Source organism: Diplotaxodon limnothrissa, linkage group LG6 (genome assembly GCF_057381915.1).
Source record: "Diplotaxodon limnothrissa isolate DT_005_m linkage group LG6, D_limnothrissa_male_GT1.1, whole genome shotgun sequence".
In the NCBI taxonomy this organism is placed as follows: domain Eukaryota; kingdom Metazoa; phylum Chordata; class Actinopteri; order Cichliformes; family Cichlidae; genus Diplotaxodon; species Diplotaxodon limnothrissa.
This window is the reverse complement of record NC_140601.1, coordinates 4,063,088-4,079,802: the sequence shown is the minus strand read 5'-3', so window position 1 is coordinate 4,079,802 and position 16,715 is coordinate 4,063,088. Positions and strand designations below refer to the sequence as shown.

General features: G+C 39.3%; 1 protein-coding gene across 1 annotated transcript in view; it reads right to left on the bottom strand.

Annotated features, from left to right (window-relative positions):
- Positions 1-14,236, bottom strand: part of usp34 (ubiquitin specific peptidase 34) — a 54,131-nt gene extending 39,895 nt beyond the window's left edge. Inside the window, exons 1-4 of the mRNA XM_085356710.1 lie at positions 13,908-14,236; positions 4,924-5,014; positions 934-1,495; positions 337-387 (exon numbers count right to left, since the gene is read on the bottom strand). Coding sequence (XP_085212836.1) covers positions 337-387; positions 934-1,495; positions 4,924-5,014; positions 13,908-13,950 — 747 coding nt within the window. The 5' untranslated portion in view covers positions 13,951-14,236. The remainder of the gene's footprint in view (positions 1-336; positions 388-933; positions 1,496-4,923; positions 5,015-13,907) is intronic.
- Positions 14,237-16,715: the final 2,479 nt, after the last annotated feature.

The following is a 16,715-nucleotide window of genomic DNA, read 5'->3' as shown; positions in this document are numbered from 1 at the left end:
CTCTAATGCCCTGGATGCACCACAGCTGTCAGGTTTGGAAGTAGAAGATGTGAATGCAGCTCTAATCAAAGAGTTTCAGGGTGGAACAAATGACAGAGGCAAAACTGCCACAAGAACAAGACAGCATGAGAAAACCAAGTACAATTTAACCATTTTGAGGATACAGCTGTCAGAACAGCTTGTAAGTCTGATCATTTCCCCCCTGTGGGAGGATCCAGTTAATTAACAGGAAACAACTTGTAACCAATTTAAAAAAAAAAAAACAAAAAAAACAAAAAAAAAAAAACCTATGACAACGTTTGGTTCAGTGCAATAAGGATAAAGTGTATTTCTTACATTCATGTCACAGAAGGAGCCGAGGATGTTGCTTTCATGAGCCGATATGTCCTGAAATTTAAAAAAAAAAACGTGTAAGACCAAAATGAGTTTTAACCTAAAATGTAAGATAAGATAACCTTTATTAGTCCCACACGTGGGAAATTTGTTTTGTCACAGCAGGAAGTGGACAGTGCAAAAGTTATGAGGCAAAAATTAGAATACAATGTATTCTAATGTAGAAGATCAGTAAATACAAGTTTCTTAGTCACAGCCCACACTTGTCACAATCAAAGCATTTTTTAAGGTGCTTAAAGAGAAGAATGTGTTTTGGCACTGCCATCAGAGAAAAGACAATGCATCTGTGTTCATCATATAATCTCACATAATCTAAGAAGAAAAACACTAGGCAAAACATAGCCTTAAGAGCAAAACCATGTAAACTGCATAAATAGATATGGTATGACTGAACGGCCACATTTAATGTGGTGATGAAGCCAGGAGGTATTTGCTAAATGTGTCAGCCAATAACTAAACATAGTCTACAGTAGAGAAAGAGGAAACCTTGACCACTGTGGGTGTGGTGATGTGTCAGGTGTGTTATCCAAGACTCCTCACCTCTATGGTGGGATGTGTGTTGTGTTTGTAAGCTGTGTAGAGGGGGAACTGGATCTGGAAGATCTTGGCTGCACATAGCAACAGTTTCTCCCTCTCCTCCGTGCTCCAGGAGCTGAAGGGATCTTGACTGTCCTGGTTACTTTCAATGCCACATGCCACATCGTCCCCACTCCTGGATTCAATGCTGGCATCCCCAGATCCAAGAACATCTACTTGAGATTCAGCAGACTGGTTCTGGCCCTGATCCTGGGTCTGGGGCTTGTTCTGGTTTAGGTCTGGCGTATCAGCATCCTCTTCAGCCGAGTCTCTTTCCACATTCACAGGCTCGTCTTCACCAGGTGAGTGTGGCTGGGGGAGGGTGACAGGTGCGGTCTCACCTCCACTCCATTCAGACCCCGCCCCCTCTGCCCCAGATACGCCTCTTTTGTGAGTGTGGTCCTCAACGCTGAAGAGTCTCTCTCTCAGGCTGCTGATCTGAGCAATGACCAGGTTGATGAGGGCGTAGACTAGCTGGTTAAAAACCTCCAAATGCTTGTACTCCTTGAAGCAGCAGAGACATTGCCTGGATACAAAAAAAAAAAAAGCACACATACAAAAAAAGAAGCAATAAACACAAAGGAATCAGAAGCTTAAAGAGTGCTCAGAGGATTGAAATTCCTTGTAGTATATTAAAAATGAACAACAAGTTTAGAAGTGTGAGGCCTTTTGTTACATTCCTCATGTTATTTTGTAATACCACTGTTTTTCTGCTATTGTATAAGAGAGGTGAAGGGTGATAGTAAAGAAGAAAAACAATTTAACAAAATATTTTATGTATTTGTTAATCTCTATTTATCTCTGTGTCATTTTGGCAATTTTGTAATCATTTATGGATGCGCTAGATTTTCTTCAGTCGCTGGCTGTCACAGTGTAAGTATGAAAGGGGAGGAGGAGCAGAGCATACCGTGCTCATAACAGCTCATAGCACCAAACACTTCGAAATAAATGCCTTAATTCATTTAAAACCAAAGATGGGCAGAGGACCCCCAATTACAAAACAGTTATCCTACTGGAAACACAAAACAATGCTCTGGTAGACACCATCAGTAGCAAAAAAGAAAACTCTTTATTATGAGGACTCATAAAAGTGAGCAAAAAAAAAAAAAGCGGTGGGAATGTAGAAAAAAATACCAAAAAAAAAAAAAGTACGCTATGGAGCCTGACCAGTGACAAACAAATAACCATAAATAATTTAAAAAAAATACAATAAAATAAAAATAAATAAAGGAAAGAAAAAAAATGTTGGGTGCAAGAAAAAAAAGCCACTGTTGAAAGAAACCAAGTCTATAAAATCCCAGTAAAATAAATTTAAGTTTGTGGTTCAACATGACAAACTGTGGAGAAGTTCCAGGGTTATGAATACTTTTTTTTGTATGTCCTGTCCAGCACTGTAGCAATGAGAATCTCTGAATCTCTTATTCTCTGAAGACTAGGGCTGCCACAAACGATTATTCTGATAGTCGACTAATCAGATCTTGCATCCATTGGACGTAAAACGTACAGTTTATTGCACCAGTAGCATCTGCTCTTATATAACTATCATTAGCTTACAGCTTTAAGTGTTTAAGGTCTGTGCTAACTAAAAATAAAGACAAGATGATAGTTTATTAAATTGTAATGAAATTTGCAGATTGTTTCGGTGAAGTTTAATAAACTCAGCCATCTGCTCCTTGCTATCTAAGATATAACAGGACACCGGAGTAAATTCTCACACTTCTGATAATCAGCTGTCTGCTTGACGTTTATTCAGCTGTGTAAAAACTATAATTGAATCTCAAGTTATCTAAATTACTTATATATCATGTTTAACCTGAGTAGTGAAAGACGGCGGTGGGTTTGAAAACGATTTGGTGTTCTCAGCGGCTCTAGTGAGCCTTGCACCCCGGCTAGCTATCGAATTGGTGGGTAACAGACGTCTCAGAAAACGTCGGAGCGCTTTTGAAAATATGTGGTGTCCTGACAAACTGAGCAGATATTTGAGGTTTACACAGCTACATTCTCGCCTGAAAATATGTTAAATGTTTATTTTGTGACCCAAAAATATTAAAACTAACAAGCAGTCGCCATTGTTGGAAACTGAGCAGGGCCGCTATGAATTCTGGGACACAGCTTCTTCTTCTTTGGGGTTTAACGGCAGCAGTCATCCTTCTTCATGCAGTGCTGCCATCTTCTGTTTCAGTCCGCTATTACACTCTTAAATCCTACTACTTATTCCTGCCCTTTGGGATCTTACAAAGCTTCAAACGGCGCGTTGACAATTAAATCGGTCGTGGACAATTTTGATAGTCGACTAATCGTGGCAGCCCTACTGAAGACCAATGCCTTTCTGAAGTAGACCATCACAGCTTTTGCTATACTGATCCACTTGATTCTCATATTTTATTTCAGCCTTTACTATTGTTACTTTTTTTTGCCTCCACCCATTTTGAGTTATTACAAATCAGAACAGACAGGACCGGGGGACAGGAAAGAGAAAGATAGAGGTTGGGAAAACACTTAATAGAAGGAGAAGGGAAGAAAAATAGAGGAGAAGAGGGATAGAGAAAGAGAAGACAACGAAAATCTGTTTGATCACCAGCTGAGAGAAAAAGAAAAAAGGCAAAAAGAGGACAACAGTGTCGGGAAAACCACAGCAACCACCAATATAAGCATCAGTAACAATAAATAATAAATCTTGAAGGAGCAGCATACAGTACTAATAATGCATGAGGTTTAGAGGCAGCAGCCAACCAAGACAGTGTGTGTCTGTGAGTACCTGTTTGTACACCTGTGTGAACACTTGTGTCACATCTGTGACTATGAGTGCGCTTATGTTCAGAAGATTTCTCCATGCAAGTATTTTCTAATGGTGACCCTGCAACTGCCTCTGTGTGCACACAACCATCAAGTCACTAAGCTCCTGGACCAGGCACCCAGGAATATTCTGCTTAGGTGGACAGGTGTCTGTCCCCCTCAGGGAAGACCTGCAACTAAGCAGGTAGCTGAAATCCTTCGATTAGATTCTCCTCAAACAAGTGTATTGACTGTCATGTTACATTACATTAGGGTAGAAGGAAGTTCAGCTTTAAATTTCTTAACAAATTCTAGAAAAATAAAGTACTTGTGAGTGGAAATAAACTGTTGAAGTATGAAGTAAAAGTATTGATTTATCAGGAAGCCTGCTATTTTAACTCTAGAAAGACTAAAGAATTACTCAGAGAACGGCACAAATCAGAAAAGAAAAGAGTTTTTGGTAGTGTTGGATGAATGATTTAACAACTCTGGGATGTTCAGTTCAATCACCAAATATAAGCAAATGATAAACTACAGTCCTTCTATATAAGGCACTTTTGTCATCAGCTGACCTCGACCATCACCCAGATTAGACCGTGTTCTTCTCTCACAAACGAGGAATGCTTCTCTTTGGAAATAAAAGTTTTCAGAAGACCATGTTTTGAATATTTATTTATCTAAGTGAAGGTTATCAGAGAATGGAGCTACAGATTTATTACAGCAAAGTTATTTTGATACCTGAGACACCAAACCAAAGGCTTCCATTCCTCTACCGCTTCACCGCCTTGCTCAAAAGCAGCTGAACTATGATTGCTGTTCTTCAACATGACTGAATATATGGGTATTCAACCCTGCAGCAGGCATATAACTGGAGGTTATGTAGCCTCTCCTCTCTGACGCACACACACACTTATTTAAAAGCCTTGTTTGTTAATTGTTTACAGTAATAAAGCATAAATCTACAAATACAGTACCAATGGGCCAAAAAGTCTGACCCACAGTGTAAGAAAAATACTACGCTGAACACCAACAAACCAACAAGAACAATTCAGCAGCTAGTGAAGGGATTCAATTTCAGATATTTCAATCTTACCAAAAAAGAAGAAGAAAAAAACCCCCACACCACACACACAATGAAGAAAAGCAGAAGCATGATGACTGATTTTCTGAAGCACTGACCTCTGAGTCCAGGAGCTGATGTAGCCCAGCACTCGGAGAGCATGTTCCTTCTTCAGCTGAAAGCTTCCTTCGCTGCTGTCTGCATCTGATACTGAGGAGAAACAGTACAGAATACTTATCAGAGAACAGCTAGACAATTCCCTTCGATTTACTACAATCAGAATCCAACCAATGTAGGATTCTTAAGGACGATACCAAGAGCAATATCCAACGATTAAAAAAAAAAAAAAGAAAAAAGAAAAAATATGCAAGATATCAACTGACATTTTATTTTTCCTTTCAGACACACAAAGCATAAACACATATGCCAAACATTTGTTATTGAAGTTACTTATGAGTCATTAATATGATATGACAAAATGTAAAACTCAGCACCAAGTCTCCAACATCATAAATGTTATGTGCCAATGTATGAACACACTGTTGATGGATGCTACCATAATATTTTTGCTGACTTGATAAAACACCTACAGAGCACAAAAAGATCATAGTGAAGTTTCCCCACACTGTTGTTGGTCTTCTTAAGTCGCCTGTGCAAGTCTTTTTGTGTGTGTGTGTGTGTGTGTGTGTGTGTGTGTGTGTGTGTGTGTGTATATCTAATATGGTAAATCTGGATAAATTCAAGGGCAATATTTAAACAGTAGATCAAGACCCCCAAGTTTCCATCTGCCTTGTTTATGTCTTTTCTTTCTATTCTAAAATGTAAAACAATTCAAAAAATTAAAAGAGGAGGACAACATCAGAATACCACCTTTATCATTTAATTACCACCGAGTATTGATATTAGCTTAAAAAGGATTCTATCAGATTTGGAGTCCAGATTGAAACATGTTAAACACTGGCACCATACTTGGACTGTGTCTAAAGTTTCTGTCCTTGTATTCAGTTCCACCCAGCTCAGGGGATTCAAGTGCCTTCTGCTGAATTGCTGACCTCCTTTGGCAGCCAAAACAGACAAAAAGTGTCAACAATAAGAGTTTAATAACCCATCTCAGCAGGACTCCTCAATCAACCTGAAGTGAATGTCCTCAGCTCTGTATGTGAACAGAAACTCCTCAGAGGCTTCAGGAACAAGATCGAGCCCGCACTATTTCGAGATGGGATGAGGGATGTCATTTTGCTGCTTTCAGCTCAGCATGGATATAGATATAAAGCAGGAGAACACCTGCACTGTGTGATCACACTCCTCAGCAGTGACTAACATTCAGTCACACTGGAAGCATTTTAACACGAATGTTCCAGGTGTGACACTATAACACATGCATTTCAACTAAAATGTATTTTTGAAAGGAAACAGAGGTTAAATGCTATTGGCAACAATACTCAGCTAGGCTGTGACATTAAGGCTACGTTCACACTGCAGGTCTTAATGCTCAATTCCAATTTTTTGATCGAATCCGATTTTTTTTGTCTGCTTGTTCACACTACAAATAAAATGTGACAGCAAACGCGCTCAAGTGTGAACCCTCAAAGCGGCCGCATGCGCAAAAGAAGACGTCACACACAACGCGCTCTGTTTAGACCCAGTTTCCCAATTTTGCTTTAAGTTATAAAGTTATTTTGTTATTTACATATGGCCAAATAACTACTATACTACTACTATCCTTATAGCTGTTTTAGAGAGGAGCAGTGCGTCTACACTGGATAGCCAGGAAGCCTTCACGATGTCTCCTCGGGCGCTTCTCCTGCGCTGATAATTGCCGTCTGTCTTGTGTCAGTGACGTAAAAGACGGACTCAATGCGACATGGCCATTCAAACAGCAGTCGCTGTATGTATCGGATTCAGTACCACATACGAAAGTGACCCAGGTCGGATTTGAAAATATCGGATTTGTGCCGTTCACACTGTGATACCATGAATGGGTCAATATGGGTCAAAAAAGTCAGATTGATGCGCTTTCGCCTGCAGTGTGAACGTAGCCTTAAACAATGCTCACTTCGTACAAAAATGATCACCGACGTCATTACAGTCACTGGATATTCTCTTTTTCAGGCCACTCTCAGAAAACTCAGCCCAATCTATGTGGTGCCTACAATCATGCTAAATTTAATAATATAGTGAATAAAATATTGTGTTAACAATAAAACCTTTACCTTTGTGCCTCGGTATATTAGCTGATATTTTCAAAGATAAGTGTTTCAAGTTAAAGTTAAAATAAATTGGGTATATTCAGTCTTGATATTGGCAGAATGTCCCCCACTGTATCTCTTTATCTCTCTTCTTGTGCAGTTCTTCTGTTCTGTGTGTTACACAACACAGCTAGCAAATACTGTTATACCTAGTGGATAACGTTACATTAATCTTGTGCAGCATCACCATCTCTCCATCCTATGACTCTTGGTATTTACAGTCCTGTCAGCGCACAGCCTTCATTGGTAGTCATATCAATCTCTGGTTTTGAGGTTGATTATCACTGGCCTGGGTCTGAATGCCTCTTTAGTCAATCTACTCACCACTCAAAATGTCGAAGTGAAACTTGTAAAGTTTGTTAACAATAACCATGGAGAAGCTAACCCTGGCCATCAGCGACATACCAATACAGCATCCCAACAATGATAAAGATGCTTTGGTAACCTAGCAACAATAAAAGACAGATGCTCTTTTTGAAAAACTGCTCTCTGTGGTCACAGACCCTTTGCTTGTCTATTAGAAATTAATCAATACTGCCATACAGAGGAATAAACCATGTAACTATGACTTTAGCAGTACAGCCCAATCCTAGATTAGAGTATATGACTGAGTTAAGAATTTATGTGGTTCAGAATTTGGGTGTAAACATTTGCTTTCCATTTTACAGAGAGGTAGAGATAAACAAAAGCAATACTGGTGGCTTCTACAAATCACGCACACTGTAAGTGCCGCCTTGTCCTACGGCCCTACAAGGCGGTAGGACAAACTACGAGCACACTTCCTTCTGCATCTTCAACGTGATTAAGACAATTTTGTTGAGTTTCCTACCTACTTTCTTGAACCATTTTGTTCATTACTACTATTACTACTTAGAGCTTTCATCTAAAAGGCAAAGTGTCCAAAAAATTATTTTTTTAAGAAACCACACAGATTAGTTGTGTAAAGAAACATCAGTTAAATAAAGATCAGTGCAGTAAAGAGAGTTTCTGTTTCTCTCTCACACATACACATTGATGCAAATCTGAGGTCAAAGGTCACCCACAGTCACAGCACATGGATCTGCCCGTCTAGCTGACAGAGCTGTCACAGCTGACAGCACCCTGCTGGCGAACCATCCATCTCACCCCTACATAATGGTCACACTACTGTGTATCAGCTGGGTTGTAAAATCTTCTTCCCCCCCCTCTCCATTCCCTATAATAAGCCAAAGAAAAAGTTCAGCAGTTGCCATGGTGAAGTGGTGAAAGGCCAGCATCAGCAGTAATCTGTTTAAACCATGTGGAAGTATATGGCGTATCAGCACACAGCAAATATTAACCTTCATTTAACTTCAATACAAGAATAAAATGTGAGACTTCTTAAAAGAAGTTAAATCCACAAAACCCTTTGTTAGCCAAGTAAAACAGGCTCAATACTTTATACGTTTACATGCATAGCCACCCTTGAAAAGGCCCGTTTTAATCCAGAACTGTGATGTATTACAGTAGCGTTGTAGTTTAGGTGCAGAGAGCCAGGTACTTTATCTACACTGGTAATGCACAGCTTTAGTCTGCACAAAATCACCAGCTAATTGTATTCACACACAGCTGGAGTTTAAAACTATGAGCCACTGCCAACATTAACATAACATTAGCTTACTGATCTTAGCTGAACAGTACAAGGTTCTATACTAAATTACAAAGCTAAAAGCTACAATACAGTGAATTATAGAAATGGGATCAACTGCAGCAGGCAAAACCTACATGTACTAAATGTCCATGGAACATAGCAGAGTGATGAGATTTTAAGGTAATTATAAGAAGATTGTGAAAGCTGATGTTTGTTTGTTTTTTAATATTTTGAGAATAATCAAACTTCTTCTTATGATAAGGTTATGGTTTCAATTCTTAATATCACTCCTTTCACTAGTATTGAACCTTAAGAGATGTGTGAACATCTAACTTCTTTGTTTACGAAATTGCACAAATGAGAGCTGGGCGATAGAACAATAACGATATGTATTGCGAAATAACTTTTTCTCGATAGAAAAGTTAAACCATTGTGATAGGCCTCATCTCTCCTGTCCTCAAAAAAGAACAGCCAATCCAAATTGACTAGCGCAGAGCCGAACCAATCACAGCCGCAGCGTCACGTCACGTGACTTGTTACGTACAGCACAAGTGCCAAGCCGCACATGTGTATTTGTTTGGGAAGCAGCCAGCCGCCGTGCCGCCCGGGTAATGGAGGAAATGAGTGTGCTGACTAGAGAAACATCAACCGAGCGTGACCGAAGGTTACCGAAGAGAAAACAGATGATGGTTCCAATGCCGGAGATTGTCGAACGGAAGAGCCATAGAAGTTCCGTAGTGTGAAGGTATTTCGGCTATTTCAAGTCTGACAAAAAACAGAGTAGCGTGCACTGTAAATGTGCCGAAAGCAAGTCTGGAAATACAATAAAGCGGTGCAGCTCAATCTGACTGGAAGCGCTAATTCGTCATTCGGCTTTTGTCAGACTAAAGTAACTGTTAAAACTGTTTGAAAAGCTAAGCTATACAACAAGGAGAGATTGAGAATTTCCTTTTAGTTCTCAGTTTATTTGATATTGACAAAAGTTTTTGTCTGTTCTTCTGTAAAACAAACTAAGATTTATTTTTAGAATTAATATTTTGTTTCTAAGTGGAATTTAGTCTGTTTCGTTTGTTCTATTTTGAAACTTAAACGCTTTAGCGGCTGCCTTTTGTGTAGTTTGCAATATTTGCCTTTATTTATCTGAAAAAGTCTCATGTTCCTTAAGTACATCTACCCTGTTGAACTTATTATGGGAAATAAATATTTAAATAAAAACAAGCTGCTGATTATTTCACATTTTACTTGTGAGCAACGGCACATTTAAATCTTACAAATATAGTTATTTGGCTTATATCGTGATAGATATCGTTATTGCCTGAAATGAAAAAAAAAAACATATTGTGATATGAAAAAATCTTATATCGCCCAGCTCTAGCACAAATTAGAGCCAATATGTTCCTCCTCTGCTTTGACTCTTCATAAAGTGTGAGCTGCTCTGCTGCTTTTAGCAGTCTGAGCCTGTTTCTCTCATTGGTAAAGAAAATTATAACTTAGCTTAAGCCAGCTTCTTGTCCCAGTCTCACTGATGTAGTCTGCTTTTTAAAAGCTCTGGGAAACTACTGGGCCAAATATTAAAACTATTATTAACACCAGTCTCACTTCTGGAATTGTGCCTGCTTACTTTAAACAAGCTGTGATGCAACCTCTCATTATACAAAACAAATTTGGATCCTTCTGTTGTCTCTAGTTTTAGGCCTTAGTGTTTTTTCTGGCTCTTAAATCAGAATAATACTGATATGTTCTTACCTTCTATTTATTGTTTTATTAATTAAACCGTGTGGTGTTTTCTGCCTTATATAGCACTCTGTAAAACTATTGTGTTAAAAAATTTACCTTTAAATAAAATTGGATTGAATAAACTGGAAGTGAAGGGAGATGCAGAAATTGTAGTGACTCCAATCATTTGTCATATCTGTATTTTTATGGTAACATTTTTAAGACAATAGTGCATTTCCAGCTTTTGGGGAATGGTCTGGGTTTAGCCCTTTCCTGTTTCAACATAACAATGTCCCCAAAGGCAAGCCCACAAAGAGCAGTTTTTCTCACTTTGCTGTATAAGAGCGTATAGTTCGACCCCAGCAAGCACCTCTGGGATCGAATGAAAATGCAACCTTTGACTAGTATCTGTTCTTTAACTCGCACATTAAGGAAATATCTAGTATTGCATTGTGTTCTTTCATTTGTGCAATATTGCTAAAATTACAAACATCCTAAAAAACTAATCCATGTGACTTCTTCACATTAGCAGGCTGTTCTAAAGCCCCCAGAATACTGACAGGGTCTAGAAACAGATTACATAATACCTTCTCTTCACCGACTCCCTATTTAATCCACAATTGAATTTGAAATCCATAAAAACATATAAAGTCATAAATGATGATGAACCATCATATCTTTAAGATGTCTTGGTATCATATGATCCCAATGGAGCATGTTGCTCCCAGACTGCAGGCTTACATGTAATTCTCACATTTTCCAAAAGTTAGAAAAATAAAAATGCACCTAGTTGTTGCCCTGATTTTTCAGGCTGCTAAGACACAGACACAAAGTAAATTTTGGTATCACTGTTGTCCTTTTCAAAAGTCTATTTATACTTCTCTAAACTAAACCACAACTCTGAAGTTTTCACACTAAAAAAAAAAGAAGCAAGATCTCTGTTTTAGGGGTCCTAGTGTGGCCAATAGACATATACACTGCTGAAACCTAACAATTATATGAGTAAACCATTTGTGGATTTTAGTGCCTCATTTAACAGCAAAATAAACAACATGTGCTTTGGTTCCTCAATATGTAAGTATCTGACTTCTTTACCAGACGCCCACAGCAACTTTGAAAACAGCTCTTTAACCACCGTCCTGAACACACAAAACTCAGGTTATGTTCCCAGTTCAAAACTGTTCAACCTCTACTCATCAATGCAAATTTGCAATTTGGTCTGATCACTGACAATGAAACACCTTACAGGTTTCAAATGGCACGTTTGGCAGACTGCTGTGAGAAGAGCAGCCTGGTCCTTAAAACTTATAAAAACCAATGAACTGATCGAAGACTGGGAATAGGAACAGGAAGTATAGCCCACCTGCCCCTTCACATATGTGGCAAAGTAGTAGAGACTGAAGTTCCTTGGATTTAACTTGCCCAAACCTTTGACTTGGACATTCAAAACCCAAAGCCTGGTCAAAAAAGTCCAAAGACTATTTTTCCTAAAATATCTGAAACAAGCACAGCTCTCTGAAAAACTTCGGCTAGCATTCAATAGAACCACGACTGACAGTATCCTTACAAACTGGATCACGCTGTGATACAGAGTCTGCACAGCTGCTAAGCTGAAGCCTCTACACAGTGTAATGAAGACTGCAAAGCATGTGATGGGGTTGGAACTCCCAAAGCCAGAAGACATTTACATCAACCATCTGTGGAAGAAGGCTGAAAGCATCATGTCAGTCACTTCACACACCCTCTATTTGATCTTTTGCCACCAGGCAAACGATGCAGATCAATAATATCCCATACAAACAAACTGAGGAACAGCTTTTTCCTGACCAGCTGTGGCCTTCGCCAACCCCCAATACACTACAATAACTTGCACTGCCAAGAACTTTAAGGACTATCCTTATATACCCTATATATACACACACACACATATATATATATATTCATCTTAATCTGGAGTAATAATCTATTATTATTATTCATTTATTATTGTTTTTTCCAATAGGATAGGCTCTCTTTTGCGGGATGCCAGTCTATATTAAATTTACTTGCATAACCACAATAAAGTTTACTCTGTTCTATTCTATGAATGCAGTTAAAGGTCTGCCTGTGCATTTGTACTGTAGTATATTTCTAAAAGTCTCCCTAAAAGGAGTTTTTCCTGGCTATTATTCGGCTGTTATGACAGCATTCAATTGTCACTCATGTCTGTAGTGTTTTCACTTTGAGTAATACACTCCACAGCTAAACCCTAAATATTTGGAAACACACGCCGTAAAGTCTTCTTCTTTGAGAGATTACAGCTTGTCAAAAGGAAGTTATCTACATTATCTTCTGTTCCATTTTAAATATGATGTAGCACGCCACGCCGCAGTCAGTCTGTAAAAGGAGCTGTCTCCAGAGCCTCCAGCAGGAGCTTTCAATTCACAGACAAGTTTATGGAACAAGGGAAAACCGCTAACAGTCCGTCTATCAATTTATGTAAAGACTTTGAAAAATGATCGACTTTGTGTTAAAAATCGTTTTCCGATGAGTTTCGGACACCCGTAAAGTCCAGCAAGGCCCAGTTAGCAAGCCTAGATTAACGGCTAAGTTTTTAGCAATAAAAGCAACCTTGTATTTATGTTTGCTTTGCTTAAGCTGACGTTAGCCGTGAGGGTGACATGGAGTTCCGTGGCAAGACAAGAATGACCAACAAAACAAAGAAGAAGTTAAGCTAGTGTGCTAAAAACATTAGTAGAGAACAAATAAGCAAGCTACCGAGGATTAACGGCGTGCTATATGCCAAAATATGCGCCTCGATGCAGCCGTTAATTTGGGGGGGGGGGGGCTAGCTTAGTTGCGGCTAGCTTAGACTAACATTTTATAGACTTGGCCAAAACACACATAAGAAATACACATGTTCCTCTTCGTGTCAGCACTATTAACCATGGGCGTGTTGTGGAGAAGCAGGCCCATTCAGAACTGTGAATGTGGCCGTCTGCAAAACAATGGGTGGCAGCGGAGAGGACAGCTAGCAGACTGACCTGACAAACACATCAAACAAAGTCAGCCTGCTCGCTAGCTGCACTAGCTAACTTCCAAACCCGAGCAACGCGCTTTTTAACAACATCGACATCTTTCAAAATATCTTATGTACTCCCTGTCCAACAGATTTGAAGTATTTTAACACAAGGCTGTAATGTCATGCAGAAATCCGACTGAATTAATTAGATATTTGAAGCTAGAGTTTTGTGAGCAGTGTTTGACGGGCCCAAAACTGACTGCCAATGTGAAAGAGAAAATGGCATTTGTATTTATACCAAAGCAATGCTGTCTCACATGAAAATACTACTGCAAAATAAGCTGCTGAAATGTCATTGTTTCCAGTGTCTTATGGCTGGATGTAAAGGACAGCTAACCAAGAAAGCACACAAAGTTACATTTAGTTAGCCAACAAGCTAACATGCTTCCATCAAGCTTCAGTGGACAGCGATGCTAACACCAAGCAGCTAGTTCAGCTTTACGTAAATGACACGATTTGTTTACTTACTTTCATTTAAAACCTCCACCAGCTCGGCGCAGTTTTCACACATTGTTCATGAAGAGGCAAACTAAGTACACCAACTCAAACCATTGCACTGGAAACAGTTTTTGGCTGGCAGTTAGTTGTTTTGAGGATAAAAGGGCCCACTGGAAGGAGTAATTGGTGAAGGTTATTCCACTAAATAAAACCAGGAGGAGCAGTGAAGTGCAGAACGGGATTTGCATCCAAACGAATTTGATGTACACCAAAAATAAAGAGGCTCTGTAAGGAAGAGATCGAGTCAGTCTCCAATCTGTGCGATACTTGAGAGCGCAGGCAGAGCAGCCATGTTGGAAAAGGAGGGGGGGGCGACACAGCATGGAGACCGTTCGGGACTTTACGTCCTCTCTCCACCGCCAGTTCGTTTTTCTTCGGCTGTCTCGCGATAACTTTCAAATGAGGTAATATTCACAACCTCTAATCACAATCTCAAGGGCAAATGGAGTGAAAACAGCATGTTTCCACAAAATATGAATAGTTGGCCCCTCTTTTTAGACAAACACGCTTTGTGTTTCTATATTGTTATAATTTAGGGAAAATATTTATTAAAATGTTAAGATAAGATAAGATAAGATAAGATAAGACTTTATTGATCCCACAACGGGGAAATTTTTGCGTCACCTCAGCTCAAGTACAAGTTCCTCTGCTTAAAAATTCAAATACCTTTTAATTCATTAGTTAGTTCATAGTTCATTTGGTTACTTTAGTTGAATTGAATTATTAATGTATTCAGTTCAAAGAGCAGAACATCACACTGTTCGAGCAGTGTCTACATGTGCTCTGTGCATTTATTCTACTACATTTGTGCATACTACTGTATACGTATTGTCTGATATTACAGGTTTTTCTGCGCTGACATTTAAATGTATGTTTATGAAATCACCTTAAAAACCTGGGCAACCCTCTTTATCCTTGTTTTTGACAGAAAAGCATGTTTATTGTTGTTTTCTTTGTAATGACATTAAATGGATCCGAAATATTATAAATGATTAATGTAATCATTAATCATCAATCATTCATGACTTGTAATGGAATATATATGTATATACAGGTTTACAAAGAACCATTTTCATGATGTATGGTTTCGAGACAGTGGTACCAACAAAAAGACAGGAGGCCGAGTTGGAGGTGGTCGAGTTGTGTGGCTGTGGCTACAATGTAGCTTGTCATCCCCAGTGTGTGAATGTGTGTGTGAATGGGTGGATGACTGGATGTGTAAAGTGCTTTGGGGTCCTTAGGGACTAGTAAAGCACTATACAAATACAGGCCATTTACCATTTACCATCCGACTAGGTAAGGCTGAAATGGTTTCAGCATGCGCAGAACTGGGATAGTGGATATTTTGGGGAAAAGATAGTAAATACAGAGCTGTCAGATAGGTGGAAAAGGGGAGGGAGGACCTCATATGTCTTTGCTGGGTTGGTGTGACAGAAGAGGATTATAGGGATAAGCTGAGATGGAAGGAGATTTTAGTTGGTCTCAGCTGTGTCCACCCCAAAAGGAAGCAGCTGGAAAAAGGAAGGCGATAATCTTGCTAACCCAAACCTTGATACTTTTGCAGTACAACTTTTATAGCAGAACCTATTATGCTCATCTCCAGCAATATATTTGTATGTGTGACCCTACTATAGTAGCTTTGCATTGATTAACAGCTAAAAAAATAATCCTTATTTATATTGTACTGGGCCTTGGGGCAGCTGTTTTCTTCCTTCCACCTCCGTTTAATCCAACTTTCCTCTGATTGGTTGACAATCCAAACACCTGCTACAGCCAGAGATGTACATTTTAGATGAACATATAAGGATTTCCCCCTGTATACAAATCCAAAAGTAGAAGAAAAAACAACCTGAAACAGAGAACTTGTTTTTAAAAAAAAGATCTTGGGTGAGCAAGGCTATGTGGCCGGAATGCAGTAGGCCTGGGTTTGAGTCTGACCCGTGGCCCTTTAATACATGTCTCCCCCCTCTCTCTCCCCAATTTCCTGTCTATCATCACTGTCTCTGCCAATAAAAAATCTTTTAAAAAAAGTACAAACTTGTACATAGGCTGACCAAACTATTTAACATGAATATTAGAGCAGCACTTAGCAAACACATCTGATCTCATTGGAAAGTCTTTTATACCTACACTGATATGGAGTGAGTAATGCACCAAGAACAAAAAAATGCTACATCGTTTGATGAAAATGATCAACCTACAAAGTGCTGCTTCAAAGACACCTACAAAATCAAAGTGAAAAAGTATGTGGGTAGCTGTTCCATTTTGCAGAAATTTCATTGCAGCAACTCAAAGTAATGCTCTGCAGTTTGTATGCCTGCCATGACAACATTGGAGAATGCACCTATCTGCTCCCCGAGGAGCTCCTGGACAGTCTTGAGGTGCAGCCTGGTGGCATCATATGTGTGGATGGAAACATAACATTCCACGTGTTGTATAAAATGTAGATCAGGCGTGTGTGGGGCCCAGTCATGCTAGGATGCCAGAGTTGACTCAGTGTTGTTTTTTTTTGTTTTTGGCCTGTCCCGTTTGGCTCTTTTGCATCAGAATTGTTGTCTAAAGGCAAAGAAAGATGCCCAACGGATTTACTTTACCAAATGGACCATCCCAGCCTTGCCGTAATGGTCCATTTGATTCACCTTTTACTGTTCATTTTATTTTCACTTACTGAATACGGGACAGACTTGACTGGGGGAATGAGGGGGAGAAAGAAAGAGGGAAAGAGAAACAGCTGAGAAGAGGGACGGGGGAGAAGGGCAAAAGACAAAAACCAACAGA